General features: G+C 45.4%; 2 protein-coding genes across 2 annotated transcripts; both read right to left on the bottom strand.

The window, feature by feature from the left end:
* Nucleotides 1–4,665: 4,665 nt before the first annotated feature.
* On the bottom strand, nucleotides 4,666–12,900 carry LOC128421901 (tubulin alpha-4 chain-like). The gene is made up of 5 exons (XM_053405224.1): nucleotides 12,177–12,900; nucleotides 8,548–8,767; nucleotides 7,542–7,690; nucleotides 5,911–6,591; nucleotides 4,666–5,054 (listed from the first exon to the last, which is right to left on the bottom strand). Exons 1-5 carry the CDS (start codon nucleotides 12,177–12,179, stop codon nucleotides 4,761–4,763), a joined length of 1,347 nt encoding a protein of 448 aa, XP_053261199.1. The 5' UTR covers nucleotides 12,180–12,900; the 3' UTR covers nucleotides 4,666–4,760.
* A 2,495-nt stretch (nucleotides 12,901–15,395) lies between these two features.
* Nucleotides 15,396–20,490, bottom strand: PEX26 (peroxisomal biogenesis factor 26). Its single transcript, XM_053405225.1, has 5 exons — nucleotides 19,773–20,490; nucleotides 18,712–18,852; nucleotides 17,571–17,887; nucleotides 16,615–16,761; nucleotides 15,396–15,894 (listed from the first exon to the last, which is right to left on the bottom strand). The coding sequence occupies exons 1-5, from the start codon at nucleotides 20,000–20,002 to the stop codon at nucleotides 15,791–15,793; spliced, it is 939 nt and encodes a 312-aa protein (XP_053261200.1). The 5' UTR covers nucleotides 20,003–20,490; the 3' UTR covers nucleotides 15,396–15,790.
* Nucleotides 20,491–20,551: the final 61 nt, after the last annotated feature.

Here is a 20,551-nt window from a genome sequence, read left to right as displayed (position 1 = left end):
TAGTGATAGTTTTAATATTTATGCCCCACACATCTTACTGGGTTGCCACAGCCGCTCTGGGCAGCTTCCAACATATATAAAAACATTATACAGTGGACACTCAGGTTGCGAACGTGATCCTTGTGGCAGGCACGTTCACAACCCGCAGCGTTCGCAACCTGCAGCACCACATCTGCGCATGCGCGGGTTGCAATTTGGCGCTTGTGCGCATGCACAAAGCACGATTTAGTACTTCTGCGCATGCACGAGTGCCGAAACCTGGAAGTAACCTGTTCCGGTACTTCTGGGTTTGGCGCGGTACGCAACCCGAAAATGCACAACCTGAAGCGTCTGTAACTAAAGGCAGTTACTACAGTCTCCAGGGTCATATGATGGAATGAAGCAGAACATAAAATGATACCAGGAGTTCCCAGCAAAGGCCACTCTTTGAACCGAAAGAAAAATACTGTGAAGAAGAGAGGGGACTGCAGAGATGGAGCCTGTGAAGTCCCCTTAAAAATTGAACCTATATGTGCTCTATTGCACTAACTAAGCTGTGAAGACTGACCTTGGGTCAGTCACAACTCTCGGCCTAACCCTTTCTGCTGGTAGCGGCTAGGGGCAGATTGTCACCTGGCACTGCAAATCTCTGAACCTAAACTTATCTGCATGGTATAGCAATGTCTGGTCAGTAACTATAGCTGAAAAAAATTACACTCCATATACTACAAGTAATGCAGGATAAAGTACGGCCACAGTCCTTTTAGGCCACCTGGTGGTCCTTTATTACCTAGGCATCTAACAGTGACATTCAGCATTATAGCATGAAAATAATTGCAGCTATTTGGACAATGTTATGATAATATAACATCATCTGAGAATCGCTGTTGGTATTAATTCCAGTTTTATGTATTGATCCACAGATATGCAAGTTGTTCCATTTATTGGTTTCTTTGTATTTCTTGATTTGTTGTTCTCCTTGAGTTGTTTTTAAAAAGTTGAAAACTTGGGAAAAAAATTAAAAAAAACTCTCAACCTAACCCGCTGCCAAACTTTGCAGATCTGTTTAACTTGCCTGGACACTTTTTCTGCTGGGGCTGAAATGTTTCTTCTGCTGGGAGTCCCCATGATAGGTTAGTTTCTCCCAGTTTCTGTAGAAGCCCATGAGGTTAGGAGATGTGTCTCAAATTCAGTTTAGCCCCTTGGTAATGGGGAGTGAACAATGGGTGTTAATTGGGAAGTGGCTGGTGAAGCAAGTGCCAATTGTCTCCTCCTGCTACTGACTGGTTCTCTCCATTCCACCAGGTTTCTCTTCTGCCAGCCATATCTATGACCTCATTGAAATCTAAGCACTCAGCTGATCCATCTCGGCTTGAAGGCTTCTAGCATAAGCATATAAATATGGTAAAAGGTACCCCTGTCCGTACGGGCCAGTCGTGTCCGACTCTAGGGTTGTGCACTCATCTCACTTAAGAGGCTGGGAGCCAGCGCTGTCCGAAGACACTTCCGAGTCACGTGGCCAGCGTGACGAAGCTGCTCTGGCGAGCCAGCACCAGCGCAGCACACGGAAACGCCGTTTACCTTCCCGCTATAAAGCGGTACCTATTTATCTACTTGCACTTAGGGGTGCTTTCGAACTGCTAGGTGGGCAGGAGCTGGGACCGAAAGACGGGAGCTCACCCCGCCGCGGGGATTCGAACCGCCGACCATACGATCAGCAAGTCCTAGGCACTGAGGTTTTACCCACAGCGCCACCTGCGTCCCGATAAATATGGTACCTCTTTCCAAATGCTTCTGGAAAATTTCTCTGCTAGTAAATGCAAATTGGCTTTAAAAATGCACCACATATAGTATTTATACAGTGGTACCTCAGGTTAAGTACTTAATTTGTTCCGGAGGTCCATTCTTAACCTGAAACTGTTCTTAACCTGAAGCACCACTTTAGCTAATGGGGCCTCCTGCTGCTGCCGTGCTGCCAGAGCATGATTTCTGTTCTCATCCTGAAGCAAAGTTCTTAACCCGAGGTACTATTTCTGAGTTAGCGGAGTCTGTAACCTGAAGCGTATGTAACCTGAAGTGTATGTAACCTGAGGTACCACTGTACTCCAATAAAGCTTCCCCATATAACTTCCACCTCCTCTCCTTTGTGTCGGAGGGAATGCGGGAACAAGGGTACCTATTTCCATTTGTGGTGGGAGTGCAGCAATTTTGGTTAAAGACTTTTGCAGAAATAAAGAAGATTATCAGGGTTTTGCTTTCTTTGTTCAATGGAGTAAATGAAGAAATTAAGACAAATGATCATGTCATGCAACAGTTCAAAAATGGAAAACTTTATCTGACATTTGGAGTAAATTTGGAGTAAATGAATTTCTCCATGAATAATTCGCTGCCTTCTGTTTATTATATGTTATTATAGCTGAATGGGTCTCAAACCCTCAGTGAGTTAGGGAATTCTCCTGCATGCAAAGACAGGTTCCAGCAAATTGCAGTCTTAAAATTGCAATCTTTTAGAATGTGTGCAGTATTTGGCTTATACTTTTACATTTTATATATGAATTTGTTGTTTGAAATGCTACAGAATTCACATTTCTTAAACAAATAAGGCTCTCGGTGCCTACTAGCTGTGATGGCTTTTTCAGCCTCCACTATCAAAGGCAATTTGCCCCTGGATACCATTTGCGGGGAATCAAAAGTGCTGTGACACCTGGGTCCTGCTTGCAGGCTTCCCATTGGCTCATCTGGTTGGCCACTGTGAGAACAGGATGTGGGATGAGGTGGGCCTCTGGCCTGATCCGTCTTTTTACATTCTTATGGCTATTGCTACAATAGCAAAAAAATCATTTATTTATGTACTTTGCCTATACAAAAAGGTTACGTTTTTAATCTCCAAAATGAAGTCTGAAGTGAGATTACAGTAGAGACCCAGGGCTTAACTAGAAATGTGGGGCAGCGGTGTCTCCATTCAATTATGATGAAATGGCAATCATTATTATGTACTGAAGTTCTCACCCTGGGCCAGCAGGGGGATACTGTAGATAATTATGCAAATGAAGGATCGAAAGTGACGTTCAGTGATTGGATAGTTTTTATGCAAATGAAGGATCGAAAGTGACGTTCAGTGATTGGATAGTTTTAGAAAGTTGCTACAGTAACGTTGTACTGGAGCTCTATATAAGCAGGCTGACTGAGCCCTTCACTCAGTTCCGTTCTGGCCTCTGAATAAACAAGAGCTGTTTGAAGAATCGCTGTGTCGCCTGATATGTTCACCCACAACTTAACAATCATCATTTCAAAAGTTCAACATTTCTTATAGTTTTCCTTTGACAATTGGGGTTGCCATATTGCTTAAGACTTGCTTCGTTTTAAAGGAGTGAGGCCAAGAAGGAATGAGGTGCCAGGAGGAAAGCAAGGAGTTCTCTGATAGCTTGTGCCCAAGGGGCCCTAGAAACATGGAACCAGTTCTGCTGCTCTTGAATGGCTCCTACTTATTTAAACTGACCTGTGCTGAATAATTTCCTGGTGGATTGTGCTTTAGCCAGGAGGCCAGGCTGACAGACCCCATCTGCCAGACCCTCGAGTTAAGTACTTAATTCGTTCCGGGGGTCCATTCTTAACCTGAAACTGTTCTTAACCTGAGGTACCACTTTAGCTAATGGGACCTCCCGCTGCTGCTTCGCCGCCGGAGCACGATTTCTGTTCTCATCCTGAAGCAAAGTTTTTAACCCAAGGTACTATTTCTGGGTTAGCGGAGTCTGTAACCTGAAGCGTATGTAACCTGAAGCGTATGTAACCCGAGGTACCACCGTACAGCTGAGAGCAGAACTCAGAAAGTGGTTTGTCTTCAACAAAATCAGGGTTAGACACACACCATACATTTAAAACACAATTAAACCACATGGCTCCACTCCCCACCCCCCCACCCCACCACCACCCAAAAAAGAATCCTGGGAACTGCAGTTTACCTTTCACAGAGCTACATTTTCCATCAGCACCTTTAATCAACTACAGTTCCCAGGATCCTTTGTGGGGAGTCATATGCTTTAAATGTATGGTGTATATGCAGCCCAGGTCTCCTAGTTGCTCCTGATGTGGAAGCTTTTATAGGAGTCACCTGACCTGCTCTGGCACCCAATTGGAGGAGGTTTCCTTGGCTGCCTCCCAATTCTCTCCTTTGGCCAGGGGAGGCTGATCTCACACAGGCTGAATCCCTGCCCAGTTTTCTTCAGCTCACTCATTTCAAGACTCACTGTAGGCTTGTATTATGATGCTGGCTGCCCACATTACACAGGCTTGTGTTAAAGGTTGACGTGGAATGCCTGCAAAAGGAATGTCTGTCATCATGTATGCAAAAGTGTGGCCTGACCACAAAACTGGTAGGAACCAGTTAGGAGAAACTTAACACTGACTGTTAGAGTGAAAAACAACTCTGCATAAGGTACAAGGAGGGCTCTGCATGTAGAGTAAAAGAAACTGGTTGGGTAATGTTGCATTTCAACGGCTGTGGTTGGGTGAAAACATGGTGGAGTGAAAGTGGTTGGCCAGAGGGTGAAACAGCTAAGACAACATATTCTTCGTATATAGTGTTTTCTAAAAGAAAGCTCTCGCAAACTCTTTTAACTCTGTCCTGTAATGCGTTACTGAATAAAGTCCGACCCATTGGAAACTTTTCATGAGCCTCCACACGGAACCCCCAAGGGAAATTTCTCCCCCAAAGTCTACAAAGGCCCAAAGGAAGGGAAGAAACAGACAAGAGACATTGTGGTGCACAGAGGAGCAAACTGTTAGATTTCCTCGCTGTCGAGTACCGACTCAAACGAGTCAGTTGCCACTTCCTCATAGTCCTTCTCCAGGGCAGACAGGTCCTCTCGAGCTTCTACAAATTCCCCTTCTTCCATGCCTTCACCAACATACCAGTGCACAAACGCTCTCTTGGCAAACATCAGGTCGAACTTGTGATTTAGCCTTGCCCAGGCTTCAGCAATGGCAGTGGTGTTGCTGAGCATGCAGACAGCGCGCTGGACTTGGGCCAGATCTCCTCCAGGGGTTACAGTTGGCGGCTGGTAATTAATGCCAACCTGGTAGGATTAGAAGGAAAGGGGAGAAAGCAAGCATATAGACACATACATAAATGGTATCAGTTCAAGCAACCATCTCTAAATTGGAACCATAGAGGTAGAATAAGAATGAGGTGACATACTGCCTGTAGTTCTGGTAAAGACTGATACCTTCCATCATAATTCTCTACGGGAACTAAGTGATGTCCATCTATTTGTTGGCAACTCTATGGTGAACAGGTGGCGCTGTGGGTTAAACCACAGAGCCTAGGGCTTGCAGATCAGAAGGTCAGCGGTTCAAATCCCCACAACAGGGTGAGCTCCCGTTGCTCGGTCCCAGCTCCTGCCAACCTAGCAGTTTGAAAGCACACAGTGCAAGTAGATAAATAGGTACCGCTCTGGTGGGAATGTAAATGGTATTTCCATGCACTGCTCTGGTTTGCCAGAAGCGGCTTAGTCATGCTGGCCACGTGACGCAGAAGCTGTATGCTGGCTCCCTTGGCCAGTAAAGCGAGATGAGCGCCACAACCCCAGTCATACGCGACTGGACCGAACGGTCAGGGGTCCCTTTACCTTTACCTATGGTGAAATAGTTTGCAAGGCAGTTCTATTTTATACGGGAAATATCAATAGGGAATGGGATGGAGTGTGACTTTTCCTGGAATCACCAAACCACAGGTATGTTCACCAGCAATTCCTATGGCGTCCCCTTTCTCCACACTACATGTCTCCCCGTATCTGCTTTTTTTCTAAAGTAAAAAGCTTCAGATGTTCAGAAAAAGCCATTTTCTGAATCTTTTCCACAGATTCCTCTCTTGATAAACCTTAATGATTGCATTGGGACCCAGACTTCATGCCAATATGAATCTCTCCTCACCTTAAAGCCAGTTGGGCACCAGTCCACAAACTGGATTGTCCTCTTGGTCTTGATGGCAGCAATGGCTACGTTGACGTCTTTGGGCACCACATCACCTCGGTAGAGCATGCAGCAGGCCATGTACTTCCCATGGCGGGGGTCGCATTTCACCATCTGGTTGTTGGGTTCAAAGCAGGAGCTGGTGATTTCGGCCACGGAGAGCTGCTCATGGTAAGCCCTCTCGGAGGAGATGATGGGCGCGTAGGTCACCAAGGGGAAGTGGATGCGAGGGTAAGGCACCAGGTTGGTCTGGAACTCAGTCAAGTCCACGTTGAGGGCGCCATCGAAACGCAGGGAAGCGGTGATGGAGGAGACAATCTGGCTGATGAGGCGGTTCAGGTTGGTGTACGTGGGGCGCTCAATGTCCAGATTGCGGCGGCAGATGTCGTAGATGGCCTCGTTGTCCACCATGAAGGCGCAGTCGGAATGCTCCAAGGTGGTGTGGGTGGTCAGGATAGAATTGTAGGGCTCCACCACCGCAGTGGAAACCTGGGGCGCTGGGTAGATGGCAAACTCCAGTTTGGACTTCTTGCCATAGTCCACAGACAGGCGCTCCATCAGCAGGGAGGTAAAGCCAGAACCTGTGCCTCCTCCGAAGCTGTGGAAAATCAGGAATCCTTGTAGCCCTGCACAGGTGTCAGCCTGTAAAGGGAATCATCATTTAGGTGCTTTCCTCACACATGCAGAGAGCTTTTTTATTTCACCAATGAGCCTGCGTAAATAAGATACCCCTCCTGAGTTCTGAAATGTTAGAGTCCAGGAAGGACTGTACATTGTGAAAAGTATTTTAGTCTGTTTAAGTAGGCAGACAGAGGGGTGGAGATTCAGCACCGAAAACATTAGGAGAGGATGGAAACTTTATTTCTCTTTCCATGCAATTGGCAAATGTGATATTAGGATCCATGTCCTACCTCACTACCTCACTAAATGTGATATTAGGATCCATGTCCTACCTCACTACCTCACTAAATGTGATATTAGGATCCATGTCCTACCTCAACACTGCTTCCCCATCCTTGTATTAAAGGGCCCTCCATTTTATCTAGTCATTCTATAAAACTAGTGTTTCTCCATCTGAATTAAAGAAACACCCAGGTGTCTGCTTAGTGTGGTACAAACTGGCCTCTCCACATCCTTTCTCAACCAATCAGAAAGTGGCTAGGAGAAAGGGATGGATGGTGTATGTGTCCATACATATGCATGAGTGCGTTTCTGTGTGCATGTCTCTCTCTGTGTATTTATTTTATTTTAATTTTTGTTAAATATGTATATTGTCCTATACCCATAGATCTCAATCAATAAATCTACTGATTGGCATACGGTAAATATCTATTGTAAAATAAGACGATATATTGACTTACATAAACATAATCATTAGAATGAACAAGTAAATTATAGCTATGACAGTCTCCTAATTAAAAGAGATATCTGATGGGTGGAGTTTGACTCAGGTGGACCAAAGGGGGAACTTCTTTTGTTTGGTCCTCAGGTTCTCCAGGGACCCAGCCAATGCATTTCTGGTCTCTTTGAAGTGCCATTCAATATAACATTGTAGCCTACCAAAACATGCTTTCAGTTCCACTGTGCCTTACCAGTTTTCGAATGCGATCCAGTGCTAGCTCAATCCTGTCCTTCCCGATGGTGTAGTGACCACGGGCGTAGTTATTAGCTGCATCTTCCTTGCCAGTGATCAGCTGTTCTGGGTGGAAAAGCTGACGGTAGGTGCCAGCCCGCACTTCATCTGTGAAAGGGGAAAGGAAGCGTAAGGCCTTCCAAAAGGAGCTGAATTTTAATACAAGGCAACTGAACTCTGAATCTAGATAGAAAACCATGGCCTGGTATTTCAATTAAGTGGTGAGGAACCTGTTGCACTCCAACTCCCATCAGCCCCAGCTAGCATGGTCAAAGGTCAGAGATGCTGAGATGGTCCAACAACATCTGCTGGGCTACAGGTTCCGAAGTATCTATTAGCTGGGGCATTGCATAGAAAGCTGTGGTTTTAAAGAGTTGAATAGCTTGATTCTTCATACCATTAGAAAACAACTTTTGTTTTCTTAAAGGTAAACGTAAAGGGACCCCTGACCATTAGTTCCAGTCGTGGCCGACTCTGGGGTTGCGGTGCTCATCTCGCTTTACTGGCTGAGGGAGCCGGCGTACAGCTTCCGGGTCATGTGGCCAGCATGACTAAGCCGCTTCTGGCAAACCAGAGCACCACACGGAAACGCCGTTTACCTTCCCACCGGAGCGGTACCTATTTATCTACTTGCACTTTGAGGTGCTTTCAAACTGCTAGGTGGGCAGGAGCAGGGACCGAGCAACAGGAGCTCACCCCGTCGCGGGGATTCGAACCGCCAACCTTCTGATCGGCAAGTCCTAGGCTCTGTGGTTTAACCCACAGCTCCACCCACGTCCTACAGCTGAACAATTCAGTAGGGCTTGACTACACACATGGAACGGAAGATTCATCTATTAATGGTTATCCCACCTAAGGCATATCCTGGGATTTGGAAACCTGAGGCCCATTGAGGAAATGTGGCCCCCTGAGCCACTATATGATCTCACAAGCATTTCATGCGACCTGAAACAGCCTTAACTCACCGACTACAGTTTGCTCCAAGTCCACCATGATAGCTCGCGGCACATGCTTCCCATTGCCAGTCTCTCTGAAGAACGTAGCAAAGGAGTCGTCATTATTGGGATGGTTCTTTTCAGCGAAGGTGCCATCTGGCTGAATTCCATGCTCCAGGCAGAAGAGTTCCCAGCATGCATTGCCGATCTGAACTCCAGCCTGGCCAACGTGAATGGAGATGCACTCACGCTACAGAATGGAGAACAGGGTGAAGTCAGAAGACACGACACAGACTCTTTGGGACAGGTGCATTCCTTTTTGCACCCTGTAAGTAAGTAAAGGTAAAGGGACCCCTGACCATTAGGTCCAGTTGTGACCGACTCTGGGGTTGCGGCACTCATCTCGCTTTATTGGCCGAGGGAGCCGACGTACAGCTTCCGGGTCATGTGGCCAGCATGACTAAGCCGCTTCTGTCGAATGAGAGCAGCGCATGGAAACGCCATTTACCTTCCCACCGGAGTGGTACCTATTTATCTACTTGCACTTTGACGTGCTTTCGAACTGCTAAGTTGGCAGGAGCTGGGACCGAGCAATGGGAGCTCACCCCGTCGTGGGGATTTGAACCGCCAACCTTCTGATCGGCAAGTTCTAGGCTCTGTGGTTTAACCCACAGCGCCACCCATGTCCCTACCCTGTAAGTAGTTTCATGCATATGCTTGGAAAGATTTATTTATTTTTTTAAGTTTGATTTCCCACAATGACCCTGCTGCAGAGTCACTCTGAAGCACTTAGTCAAATTAAAATGGTAGCTAGAACTAGTTGCTTGGCACTGCTGGGACCGCGGGACCAGGATTGTCTTAGAATCAAAGAACTGTAGAGTTGGACGGGACCCTATGAGTCACCTCTCTTCCTCTATCTGTCCCATCTGAATTTGGAGAGGCGATTGAGGTGTTAGCCTGGTGCTTGGAGGCAGTGATGGACTGGATGTGAGCTAATAAATAGAGGCTGAATCCTGAAAAGACGGAGGTACTGTGTGTTCCAAGTTCTCAGGTCAAGGAGGTGGGGAGACAGCCTGTCCAACACAGCTTTGCAGTCCCCTGGAAGGAGCAGGTCCTCAGCTTGGGGGTGCTTTTAGGTTCAATACCATCGCTGGAGTGGCCTCCATGGCTTGGAGTGCCCTTTTCCAGCTCTAGTTCCTTTTGGACAGAAATGACCTGGCCACTGTATTGCATGCTCTTGTAATTTCCAGATTGGGTTATTGCAACGTTCTTTACACAGGGCTGCCCTTGAAGATGATTTGGAAACTTCAGCTGGTTCAAAATGCAGTAGATAACCCAAGTTCTGGTTTTATGAGACGTGGGGGGGGGAACCATCTTTCTATGCATTTTCTCCATACCATGCAATTTTTATACCTCTGTTATATCCCTTACTTAGGACTCAGCTTCATTAGTCAAAAAACAACATTTTGAAAGTGTTATAAACATGCAACACCAGATGGCGCCAGAGAGCAAACAAATTTTCTATGTGATTTTTACATAGGTTTTCCCCCCTCTTTTGTTATAAACGATTTAATTTCTGACTTCTTTATAGTGTTTTTATTCCTGTGTGTAAATCCGCCCTTAGTCACCTTTTCTCTAAATGAAAAGCTCCAAACACTGTAGCCTTTCTTCATAGGGAATCTACTCCATCCCATTGATCACTTTGGTGGCCCTTTCCTAACATTTCCCTTCTACATTCTCCTTTTGGAGGGGTGGTGATCAGAACTGTACACAGTATTCCAAATGTGGTTGTACCATTGATTTGTATAGCAATATTGTTGCTATATTGGCAGTTTTATTTTCAGTTGCTTTCCTTATCCTTATGATCTCTAACATGGAATTAACCTTTTTCACAGCTGCTGCACATAAAGCTATTCCTCACTTTTAACTTTTAGGTAATTTTTATTGATGTTTTCAATATATATATATATATATATATATATATATAATAGATAAACAACAATATTGAACCCCAATATCTTTTTCTGGACCAGTTCAGATGCCATTAGAATTATGTGGTTGGCATTTTTTTGCTACAGTGTGCATTGCTGACAATTGGCATAAATAAAATCAAGGGGAAAGCTTCAGTCAACACCAGCTGGCAATGTCTGAATAAAACAGAGAGGGATTGAAAGCTTAACCAATATTCTTTCGTATATTGATACGAAATACGAAAGAAGGGAATGTGTATTAAAGGTATAAATATGGATGATTGTCAGAGACGCTGAAGGAAGTCCAAAACAGTCATAATTTGTTGTATTCGGGATAAAATGTATAATTGGATGAAAACTAATAAAACTTATTAAAAAAAAAAAGAAAGCTTAACCAATATTTGACAGCTCTCTCTCATTTATCATCATAGTAGAACATGATGCAAAAGGTAAACCAAGAATGGATTATATTCAAGGAGTACCTGAAAAACTACTGTGACAGCAAAAACCTCCTGGCAAATCTTGAATGAGTCTTGCATTGTACAGACAATATATGTAAACTTAATGTTTTTATTTATTTATTTTTCCTTTTTTTGTTATCAAAAAGATTTAAGAAAATAATATATTAATAGGATACTGTAAAAGAGAACAAGTGTAATTTAGTTTTTGTTTTTTAGAACAATAGGAAATCTATTTCAGGTCTTTTTTAAAAAATATATTTTTAATTTTTCTGCGGTATGGGATGGGATACAAATTGTAATATATTGCTGTATAATTTTGTAAAATATGTTTAATAAAGAATTCAATTAATGGAAAAAAAAGAACATGGTTAAACTATGGAACTCACTAGATGTTGTGATAGCTACCAACTATGATGCCTTAAAAATGTTAGATAAATTCAGGTAGGATAAAGCTATCAGTGGCTCCTAGACATGCTGGCTATTTTCTATCCCCAATGTCAGAGGTCTTATACAGTGCTCCCTCGGGTTACAGACGCTTCAGGTTACAGACGCTTCAGGTTACATACTCCGCTAACCCAGAAATAGTACCTTGGGTTAAGAACTTTGCTTCGGGTTGAGAACAGAAATCGCGCAGCGGTGGCATGGCGGCAGCAGGAGCCCCATTAGCTAAAGTGGTGCTTCAGGTTAAGAACAGTTTCAGGCTAAGAACAGACCTCTGGAACGATTTAAGTTCTTAACCCGAGGTACCACTGTACTAGTTTCTGGGAAACATGAGTCAGGAGTGCTATTGCGCTCCGATCCTGCTTGTGGGCTTCTCCTTGGCACCTTGGAGAAAAGGGTGGGATACAAATGCAATCCAGTCATTCAGCTGCTGGCCTGGAACAGCTGGCTGCTGCAGCATCAACCTTGCCATCACAGAACTGATGTGATGGTGGATAAAATGTCAGGGTGTAGATCAGGGAAGGGAAACCTGTGGCGTTCCTGATGTTCTTAGACTTCTAACACCCACCAGTCCCAGCCACCAGGGCCAATGGTCAGGGATGGACTTAAAAGCCCAGCAGGATTTGGCGGTTCCCTAACCCTGATCTACACCCTGACATCTACACCACATCAATCCTGTATTGTCAGACTGCCTTGATCTTCTACCCTTTCAATAGTTCTGAAGCAGAGGAAACCTTCTCTCCCCTTGGTCCCTTCCATGTGCAGGAAGCTCCCCTGCCTTCCTTACCATGGTGCCTCAAGTAGTGCTCACTCTCGCTCCCGATTAACAACAGCAGCTGTGGATGTTGATGTTCCCACTGCTGTCTCGCTCTAGGCAGCTGGGTGCCAAGGACCCCAAGCCATGCATGCCACCCCCAGGAAGTGCCATTGAGCATCACAGTGCAGGGGAGGAAGGTCATAATCACCCTTGGCAACCTCCCCTTTCCTGCTCCTGCCATTTACATCACTGAACACTCACTCACTCTCAGCTGGTGGGCTCAGCAGAAGCCGTCTGCCCATGTCCCCTTCCCCACCTGAAATGATAGGAGCTTCTTCCTCTTGGCTCGGTTTTATTCTCTGAGCAGAACCGGGTTCTTTTCCTGGGACTCTGCCACTTCTGGCTTTGTGTAGGGGTGGTTTGTTTGAATGCTTCTGCCATGGACAAGTTTTCTGGGGGAAAGCTCCTTGCATGCAGGGAAATATATCTCAAGGAAGCTGGGCTGAATCGTTTCCTATGTAGAAGGAGTTATCTGCCCCCACTGGGAAGAATTCAAATTTGCAAATACCCACCTGCATCTTGAAGTAGTAGAGGCCATGGGAAAGCTTACCCATTTGATTCTACTGAATGCTCGGTTTTTTTCTGAGTTCAGGACATTGAATCTGCTGAGTAGATCTTGGAAGACACATCACAAATCCAACAAAACATAGGTATGTGGAACCTGTAGCTCTCTAGATGTTGTAGGACATCTTTCATCAGCCTCTACCAGCCCATGACCAGAAGTGATGGGAGCTGGAGTCTAGCAGCATCTGGAAGTCACAGGTTGTCCATCCCTCAGCTAGCACCTATTGTTTGCCATTAACTTTCTCTGCCATCTTCCTATCAATGGGTTGTCATCTAGCAGAGCTGTTCCAAGGGGTAAAGTATTCTGAGGGGGGAAAGGGCACTGTGCTGGCCTAGAGCAACCAGTTAGTTTGCAAGGCACCTTGCTGATAAAGTCATTTGTGTTCGTTTCAGAATAGATCCCGTTCTCATTGTGAAGTCTACGGAAGCCTTGGTAGAATCATCGAACTGTAGAGTTGGAAGGAACCTTCTAGAGTCATCTAGTCAATGCAGGAATCGTTTGCCCAGCATGGGGTTCAAACCCACGACCCTGGGATTAAGAGTCTCATGCTCTCCAGACTGAGCTATCCCTGCTGTCATCTGGTACTGCTGTTGCATTCATAACTTTTTTGCAGGTTTCACATAGGCATGTGGTTGGCTGCTGTGAGGCACTGGAGGTGGAGTTAGATAGGCCTTTGATCTGATCCAGCAAGGGCACTTCTTATGCTGTTACCTGCTCATCCTGTTTTAATAGGTATGTTTTAGCTCCTTCAGCCTGAGGATGTGGACGAGGTGCTTGGAGGTGTTAGGCTGATCATCTGTCCTCTTGGCCCTTGCCCATCCTGACTCCTTAAGGCAGCCAAAGCAGGGCAGGGCAGTTGGATGGGGCAGGTTGTAAAGAATGGTGAAGTACCGTATGGACTGAAGGAAGGAGTTGTAAGGCATTATCAAAGGAGCCTTCATCAGATCCCACCATCCTAGGCGATTACCTGCTGGTTTCCTATTTATGCTACTTGGGCAAAGTGCTCAACGTACGATCTTTATCCTTTGCAGTATGGTTTTGGCACTGAAATATCTATTACACTAGTGGATTACCTGTGCTGTGAACTGGATAAGGGGACTGCAGGCCAGTTGGACCTTGCAACAAGCTTTTAATACCATTGACCATCCCTTTGGGATGGGAGGCGCTGTTTAGCAGTGGCTGTAGTCTTATCCTGCAAGTCAGTTGCTGAACATGGCGTTTAGGGATTCGTGTTTAATTCCTTGGCCTCTGCCCTACATCACAAAGGACTCCAGTGTGTCCCCTGCGTTATTTCACACTCGCATGAAACAGCTAGGAGGTTATCTGGTGTCTGTAGTATGCTGCGGACACCCATCTCTAACTTGCATTTCCTTCCTTCTGTCCAGAGAGGGTGTGGAGATCCTGAACTGCAACTTGAGAGCAGTGGTGGGCTGAATGTGGGCTAATGAGTTGATACTTTAAGCCAGACAAGACAGAGGCACTTCTGGATCAGTAGGAAAGCCAATCCAAGATTAAATACATACCTTTACTGGACGGGATAGCAGTTTCCTTGAAAAACCAAGCTTGTGGTCTTGGGTGCTTCTGGACAATGACTGCAGCACACACTTTGCTGGGCTGCTGAAGTGTTCAGAAACTTCGGCCGGTGCCAAATGCAGCAGCTAGACTTGCGTTTTTGAGCCTATTAACTCCAGTTGTGTTCAGTCTTCTCTGCCTACCTGCTTGTTTCCAGCGCTTGCTCTTGCCCTTAAAGTCCTTTGCAAAGCTTCCCCACATTCCCTCTTTAAATCAAGGACATCAGAAGTTTAAAACAGCAGCTCTGAGTGGCTTACAAAACACCCTTTGCACTTCCCCAATGGGCACCCAACAATCAGCTTGGCTGTCAAGCACTTGGGGACCCTAAGTAAGGGATTTTGACCAGACAGTTGAAGAATTTCAGCCTTCCATGTGAGCCTGCCCACCCACTGTGATTTTCATCAGAGGCCTCACTATGTCCTGTTGCCAGTGGAGGTTTGGATAACCACATCATGAGGAAGAGTCCATTGAGTTGCACTGCTCAAATTATGGAACGCCCTACCTTGGCTGTCCTGATTAGTCCCCTTATTTGTCAATACCTTTATTTTCTAGCAGCCTTTGGAGGAGTTTTTTTCCTTTGCTGCCAAGAGTTGTAATGTGGCTGGCTTTGTTTTGCTCTCTGTTTCGTTTTATTACCTCTGTCCATTTGGATGATATCCACATGACACATTTGAAGCACATGGCTTCCCACTAGGAATCCTGGGAACTGTGGTTTGTGAAGGGTGCTGCAAAGTGCAGCTCTGTGAGGGGTAAACTACAGTTGCCAGGATTCTTTGGTGTGGGAGTCATGACTGTTAAAAGTGCTATAAATTTGCTTTAAACCAGGGTTTCCCAAACTTGGGTGTCCAGCTGTTTATTTGACTACAATTCCCATCATCCCTGACCACTGGTCCTGCTAGCTATGGATGATGGGAGTTGTAGTAAAAAAAACCAGCCAGAGACCCAAGTTTGGGAAACTCTGCTTTAAACGAATGGTGTGGACGTGATCACAGCTTGCGAACTGTCGGGGGACAGGGGCATTTCCTAACTGGGACCAAAAACCAAGACGGAAGTGATTTAAATAAAATTAATGTTACAAACATACATATATAATACATAAATCAATATCACAGAATCAAAAATACGAAAAAAAATCAGCCTTAAACAGAAGCTCCAAGAAATCTGTTATAAAGATATCTAGTTGATATCTAAGTGATCATATACAAAGCCACCAAATTCCAACTATCTATCATGGAAATGCTTTATCAGTCCCATCGCTGTGGTCATGACACAGCAGATACCCTGCCCAGATACTGCACTGCCACTATCCTTAATTCTGGAAGAAGTCTCTGCCTCACTGCAGGTGCTCTCTCAACAGCTGCAGTCACCTTCATTGACTTGCAAGTGGCTTCTCCACGGTCCTCCAACAAGCACTGCTTCAGCATCATACAGAAGGCAGTGGAGTCAGTTAGTCTTGAATTGGAGGCCTGGAGTGTGGAGAAAATGCAGCCAAGCGGGCTTGATGGAAGAGCTGGATTAGCCTGTTGAGGAAGGGCAGAGAAGTGGGAGATGCTGGAAAAGAGAAGAAGAAGAAGAAGAAGAAGACTTTCATTTCTCATATCTACCCATAACAATAAGCAAATATTATTCACCACACTGGTAAAACATTCCTCCTCCAAATGTAAACACCCAATGTCCCAAGGGTTCTCGTACAACTAAAATAAACCACTAAGGTATCACATGCACCATAAGTTTAAAACACTGTTGTATCACTTTAACAGCAACAGCTCCGCCCCCCCAAAAAAACCTGGGAACTGTAGTTTGTTAACTACAGTTAACAACTGTAGTGTGCATGAGAGTAGTTAGAAGACCACTCAGAAAACTACAATTCCCAGCACCTAAAACTACCGTTCCCAGACTCCTTGCCTGAAACCCGAGTGAGCCATTGTCAGTGCTAGATCAGCCAAGAGTCTAACTCAGGAAGCTGTCATATATTTGGTTCTTATGCAGCTACTCTCTGCCAGGCCTTCTACTCCTTTGCTCCTGACCTCAGTTGAATTTGGGGCTCTCATTCCATCCGACTCCAGATACGGCAGACTTGACCATATCCCAAGCAGTCTGTGTTTTACAAGTCATTCCTGAACTCCCAAACATGGCCAAGCAGCACTGTGTCAATACAAACACACTGCCATTCCAGATACACCCCCACATAGGCTAAATATCTCACACAGTAACAGCTGGATACTTCTCCTTTCCCTTCCCCTCCCACTGTCTCCCCTCTCTCAAGTATACCTGGGTCAAGTCTCACGACAATGAGACACAACATGAAAGCAGCCAAGAGTGTCTTTCTGTAGGGGATGGAACACAGCTGGCCTGCCAAGGATCCCAGCACCCGCCCCAGCTGTGCCAATATGGTCAACACCTTCTGGGATACCAAACCTGCAAAACAAAAGGAAAACATTACGCCAGGGAAAGTGGCGAGGAGGCACCACTCAAAAGGAACTTTTAAAAGTTATTTCCAGAGAAGATGGCATGAAAAATAACCTCCTTTCTCCCTTAAAAGCTCTCCAGACACCACTGTTGTCATGTGAGGACTGTACAGCCAGCACCGATTTCTTGTGGCTGATCAAGGAAATGCTTTTGCCCCTTAGCAAACGCTTTCTCTATGCTAATAGTAAAACCCAGTGAAGTTGTTGAAAGTGTGTCTCCTTCACCCAACAATTTCATTAAGCTGTCTGAATGCTGTAGGACTGCAATTCTCTTACTAGAATAATAGAACTGTAGAGTTGGAAGGGATCTCAAGAGTTATCTAGTCCAACCCCCAGCAATGCAGGAATCTCAGCTAAAGCATGGCCATTCAACCTCTGCTTAAAAACCACCAAGGAAGGTCAGTCCACAACCTCCCAAGGGAGACTGTTCCACTGTCAAACAGCTCTTACTGTCAGAAAGTTTTTCCTAAAGTTTAGTCGCAATTTCCTTTCTTGTAATTTGAATCCATTGGTTTGAGTCCTACCCTGCAGAGCAGGAGAAAACAAGCTTGTTCCATTTTCCATGTGACAGCTCTTCAGATATTTGAAGATGGCTATCATATCTCCTCTCATTCTCCTCTTTTCCAGGCTAAACAATAACCACCTCCTTCAACCATTCCTCATAAGGCTTTGTTTCCAGATGGCAAGAAAATTTATATACTCCAGGCATCTATGGTTTCAGCTACAAAACACATAAGACTGCTTTTAAGAAAAGCCTACCCAACCGTTGCTTCCACACCATTTCTGGCCGCTCCTCAGGAAGCTGGCACTCCTCCTCTTCCTTCTGCAGCCACTGCTGCCTCTGCTCCTTAATGTTCTCATAGGCCTCCACCTGTTGCTCTTTGCTCAATGCTTTACAATCTCGGATTAGGTCCTCTGCCTCCGCAAAGAGCCTGAGCGGCAACAGCACATGGAACAGGTGCAGCTGAGCCAAGAGGCCGTAGCTAGGCAGGTGCTGATTGGCTGAGGAATGTAACCAGTCTCTGGCGACTTCTAGCATCACATGAGGTTCTTCCACTTTACTATGCAGGAGGATGCTGAGAGGGAAACAAAGCAATACCACCACTTTAATATTATTATAATGACACCATTGTATTTGCATATTATTTTTCCTATGCATTTTCAAGAAACCCCTTGACACAGAGGGAGCTAGTAGTGCAGGGCTCCAACTGGCCCTCAGAACACTCTCCAAGCAACACGTCCTTCCCAGACACAACAACAACAACAACAACAACAACAACAACAACAACAACAACAATAATAATTTGTTGTTGTTATTTATACCCCAGCCATCTGGCTGGGTATCCCCAGCCACTCTGGGAGGCTTCCAACAAAAGATTAAAAATACATTAAAACATCAGTCATTAAAAACTTCCCTAAACTGGGCTGCCTTCAGGTGTCTTCTAAATGTCAGATAGTTGTTTATTTCTTTGACATCTGATGGGAGAGCGTTCCACAGGGCGGGCACCACCACCGAGAAGGCCCTCTGCCTGGTTCCCTGTAACTTTGCTTCTTGCAGTGAGGGAAACACCAGAAGGCCCTCAGCACTGGACTTCAGTGTCCGGGTTGAACGATGGGGGTGGAGACGCTCCTTCAGGAGAGATCATATGACTTACTGCATCTCCATACACAAAAAAAAATCCATGCACACAGAAAACATGTATGTCTGGGAGAAGACTCGGATGCAATGCCTCTTTCTCCCAGATATCTAATTTTCTGTATGCAGGGAACTGATCTGCATGAAGGTGCATTCAGCTATGCAAGCCCCCACCCGCAGCCTAAACTGGTACAGTCCAGTAACAGGCTTACCACCCCCCAAAATACAATAATATAACTCTGTGTCTATAAGAGCAGAACCCACCACAGCTCTAGAATTCTGGAAGGCCAACATTCAGGATCGTGATAGTACTGAAGAATCCAAGGCAGGACTTCTCTCCATCGGTTCATCTCAGCCAAGGCCTGGATACCCACAGTGCATAAGGAGCATTTCAGTTCTTCAGAGCTGATTCAGAAAAGAGATGCACAAAATGTTTATTTTTATTATTATTAAAAATTAACTCCACTCTGCTGCTGGAAAGGACTCCCAGTGTGCCACACAAAGATCAGCAACAAGATTGAAAGTCTGGGGGCAAGGGCTATCTAAAAGGCATGACAGAAAAGGCAAAGGTATTGGGGGGGGGGAGCAAACACAGACAGTAGTTCTTATTTACAAAGTTTTATAATAACCAGATGGTAATAGGAGAAGTTCAAGGAGAAGAGGAGCAGGAAGTTGCTGTCTTCCAGCACAGCCAGTGGCCATTTTACCCTTCCCGTCCCTCTGCTGTAACTTGGTAAAATATATTTTTCTGTAAGAAACTGCATTCTTCTACCATTTGTGCTAACAGGTACTGGAATAAATATCGTTATTTAATTCCCTTTAAAAGAACAACATCAATTCCAGGACTGGATTAAAGCAACTGGAGGCCACGGGCTAGGAGTTTAGTAAGTTTACAAAAGTATGGAATTATCAAAGACATTCACACAGAACATTCATAGGGGAATCACAGCTATGTTATAATCCTCACTTGTTCTCAAAATGTACTCTATAATGCTAGACAGTGATCCGAACACTGTATTGCTTCATGGCTGACTTTATTATTTGATTCTGAGCAGCATAAAACCTAAAACTAAATAAAAACTAAATAGTAAGTACGCAATTGTGTAACTCTTACACAGTCATAGACACATAAACATTGTGTGTTTAATTTTACTAAGCAACTGGGCCTAGGTAATAAAATCTGCCTGGTTTTTTTATTTTAAAAAGGATGAGCCCCACCCCCTAGTTCATGGGCTGCAGGTAGCTCAGCACATACCTAAATCTGGCACTGATCAATCCCACTCTTCCCAGTTCTCACCCGACCTCTGCCTCAATTCAGCACTTACCTGTCAGCATCTTCATTCTCGGGGTCCTTCCTGAGGCTCTCGCAGCCTTTCTCGCACCTGTCCAGAGCAGCCGCGAAGTCCCTGTTCATCACCAGCAGATCTGCAGCCTCTTCCAGTAAGGAAGCTGCTTGGGACGCCACTGGAGACAGAGACACGGGCTCGCTGCTTCTTAAAAGGCTCCCTGCCCCGCCGATGCCAGCAAGCGCCACGGACAGGTCATTCCTCATCATCTCTAGGTGCTAGTTCTAAAACTAAACACTCCGACTGAGCTGCGCTATAGGCCTGGTTGCCTCGCGCGATCAGCAGCTTCAGGACAAAATATTATGCAGCACTCAACAATTTGGGTTTTTGTTTATTATTTTTAGCCCACTAGTTCTTCTTCAGAGGCAGGCTATTCCCCTCTGCAGTCAGACACCGGCTAGAAAAGAGGGGCAGGGGTGTGTAGGAGGGGAAAAGCTAAGTAAAAAAGAAAATTGTCTTCGGTTGCACCATTCTTCAGAGTCCAGAAGATCCCGACTGTCCAGATCTGCAGAATTGCACAATTGTAATTCTGAGTGTGCGGGTCCGCCTTCTATAAAGCCCTGTATCCTATCAAAAGCAAACGCAGTGCAGACCCCGCTCTCTTTCTAGGAAGCAAAGATCATCTCCCTACACATTCTGCATAAAGAGCAACAAAAAATGCGACTGCCCCGAAACTGCTGTTCGGTGAGCAGCAGAACAGACGACTTCCTCGCTTTACCTGCGCGCCCCCCCCAGTCACGTCGCAAGAGAGCATGCTG

This window comes from Podarcis raffonei, chromosome 10, assembly GCF_027172205.1.
Source record: "Podarcis raffonei isolate rPodRaf1 chromosome 10, rPodRaf1.pri, whole genome shotgun sequence".
Taxonomy (NCBI): domain Eukaryota; kingdom Metazoa; phylum Chordata; class Lepidosauria; order Squamata; family Lacertidae; genus Podarcis; species Podarcis raffonei.
Note: the sequence above shows the minus strand (reverse complement) of the source record. Positions and strands in the feature narration are given on the sequence as shown.

Bases quoted from the DNA above. Each gene is read 5' to 3' on its own strand.
- LOC128421901 (XM_053405224.1), bottom strand. The intron at 6,592-7,541 runs GTAAGGCACAGT...TTCCCTTTACAG, and splicing joins TGGATCGCATTCGAAAACTG to GCTGACACCTGTGCAGGGCT. The intron at 5,055-5,910 runs GTGAGGAGAGAT...TAATCCTACCAG, and splicing joins GGTGCCCAACTGGCTTTAAG to GTTGGCATTAATTACCAGCC.
- PEX26 (XM_053405225.1), bottom strand. From the start codon at position 20,002: ATGATGAGGAATGACCTGTCCGTGGCGCTTGCTGGCATCGGCGGGGCA. The intron at 18,853-19,772 runs GTAAGTGCTGAA...TTTCTGAATCAG, and splicing joins GAGAATGAAGATGCTGACAG to CTCTGAAGAACTGAAATGCT. The intron at 17,888-18,711 runs GTGGGTTCTGCT...TTTCCCTCTCAG, and splicing joins TCCAGAATTCTAGAGCTGTG to CATCCTCCTGCATAGTAAAG.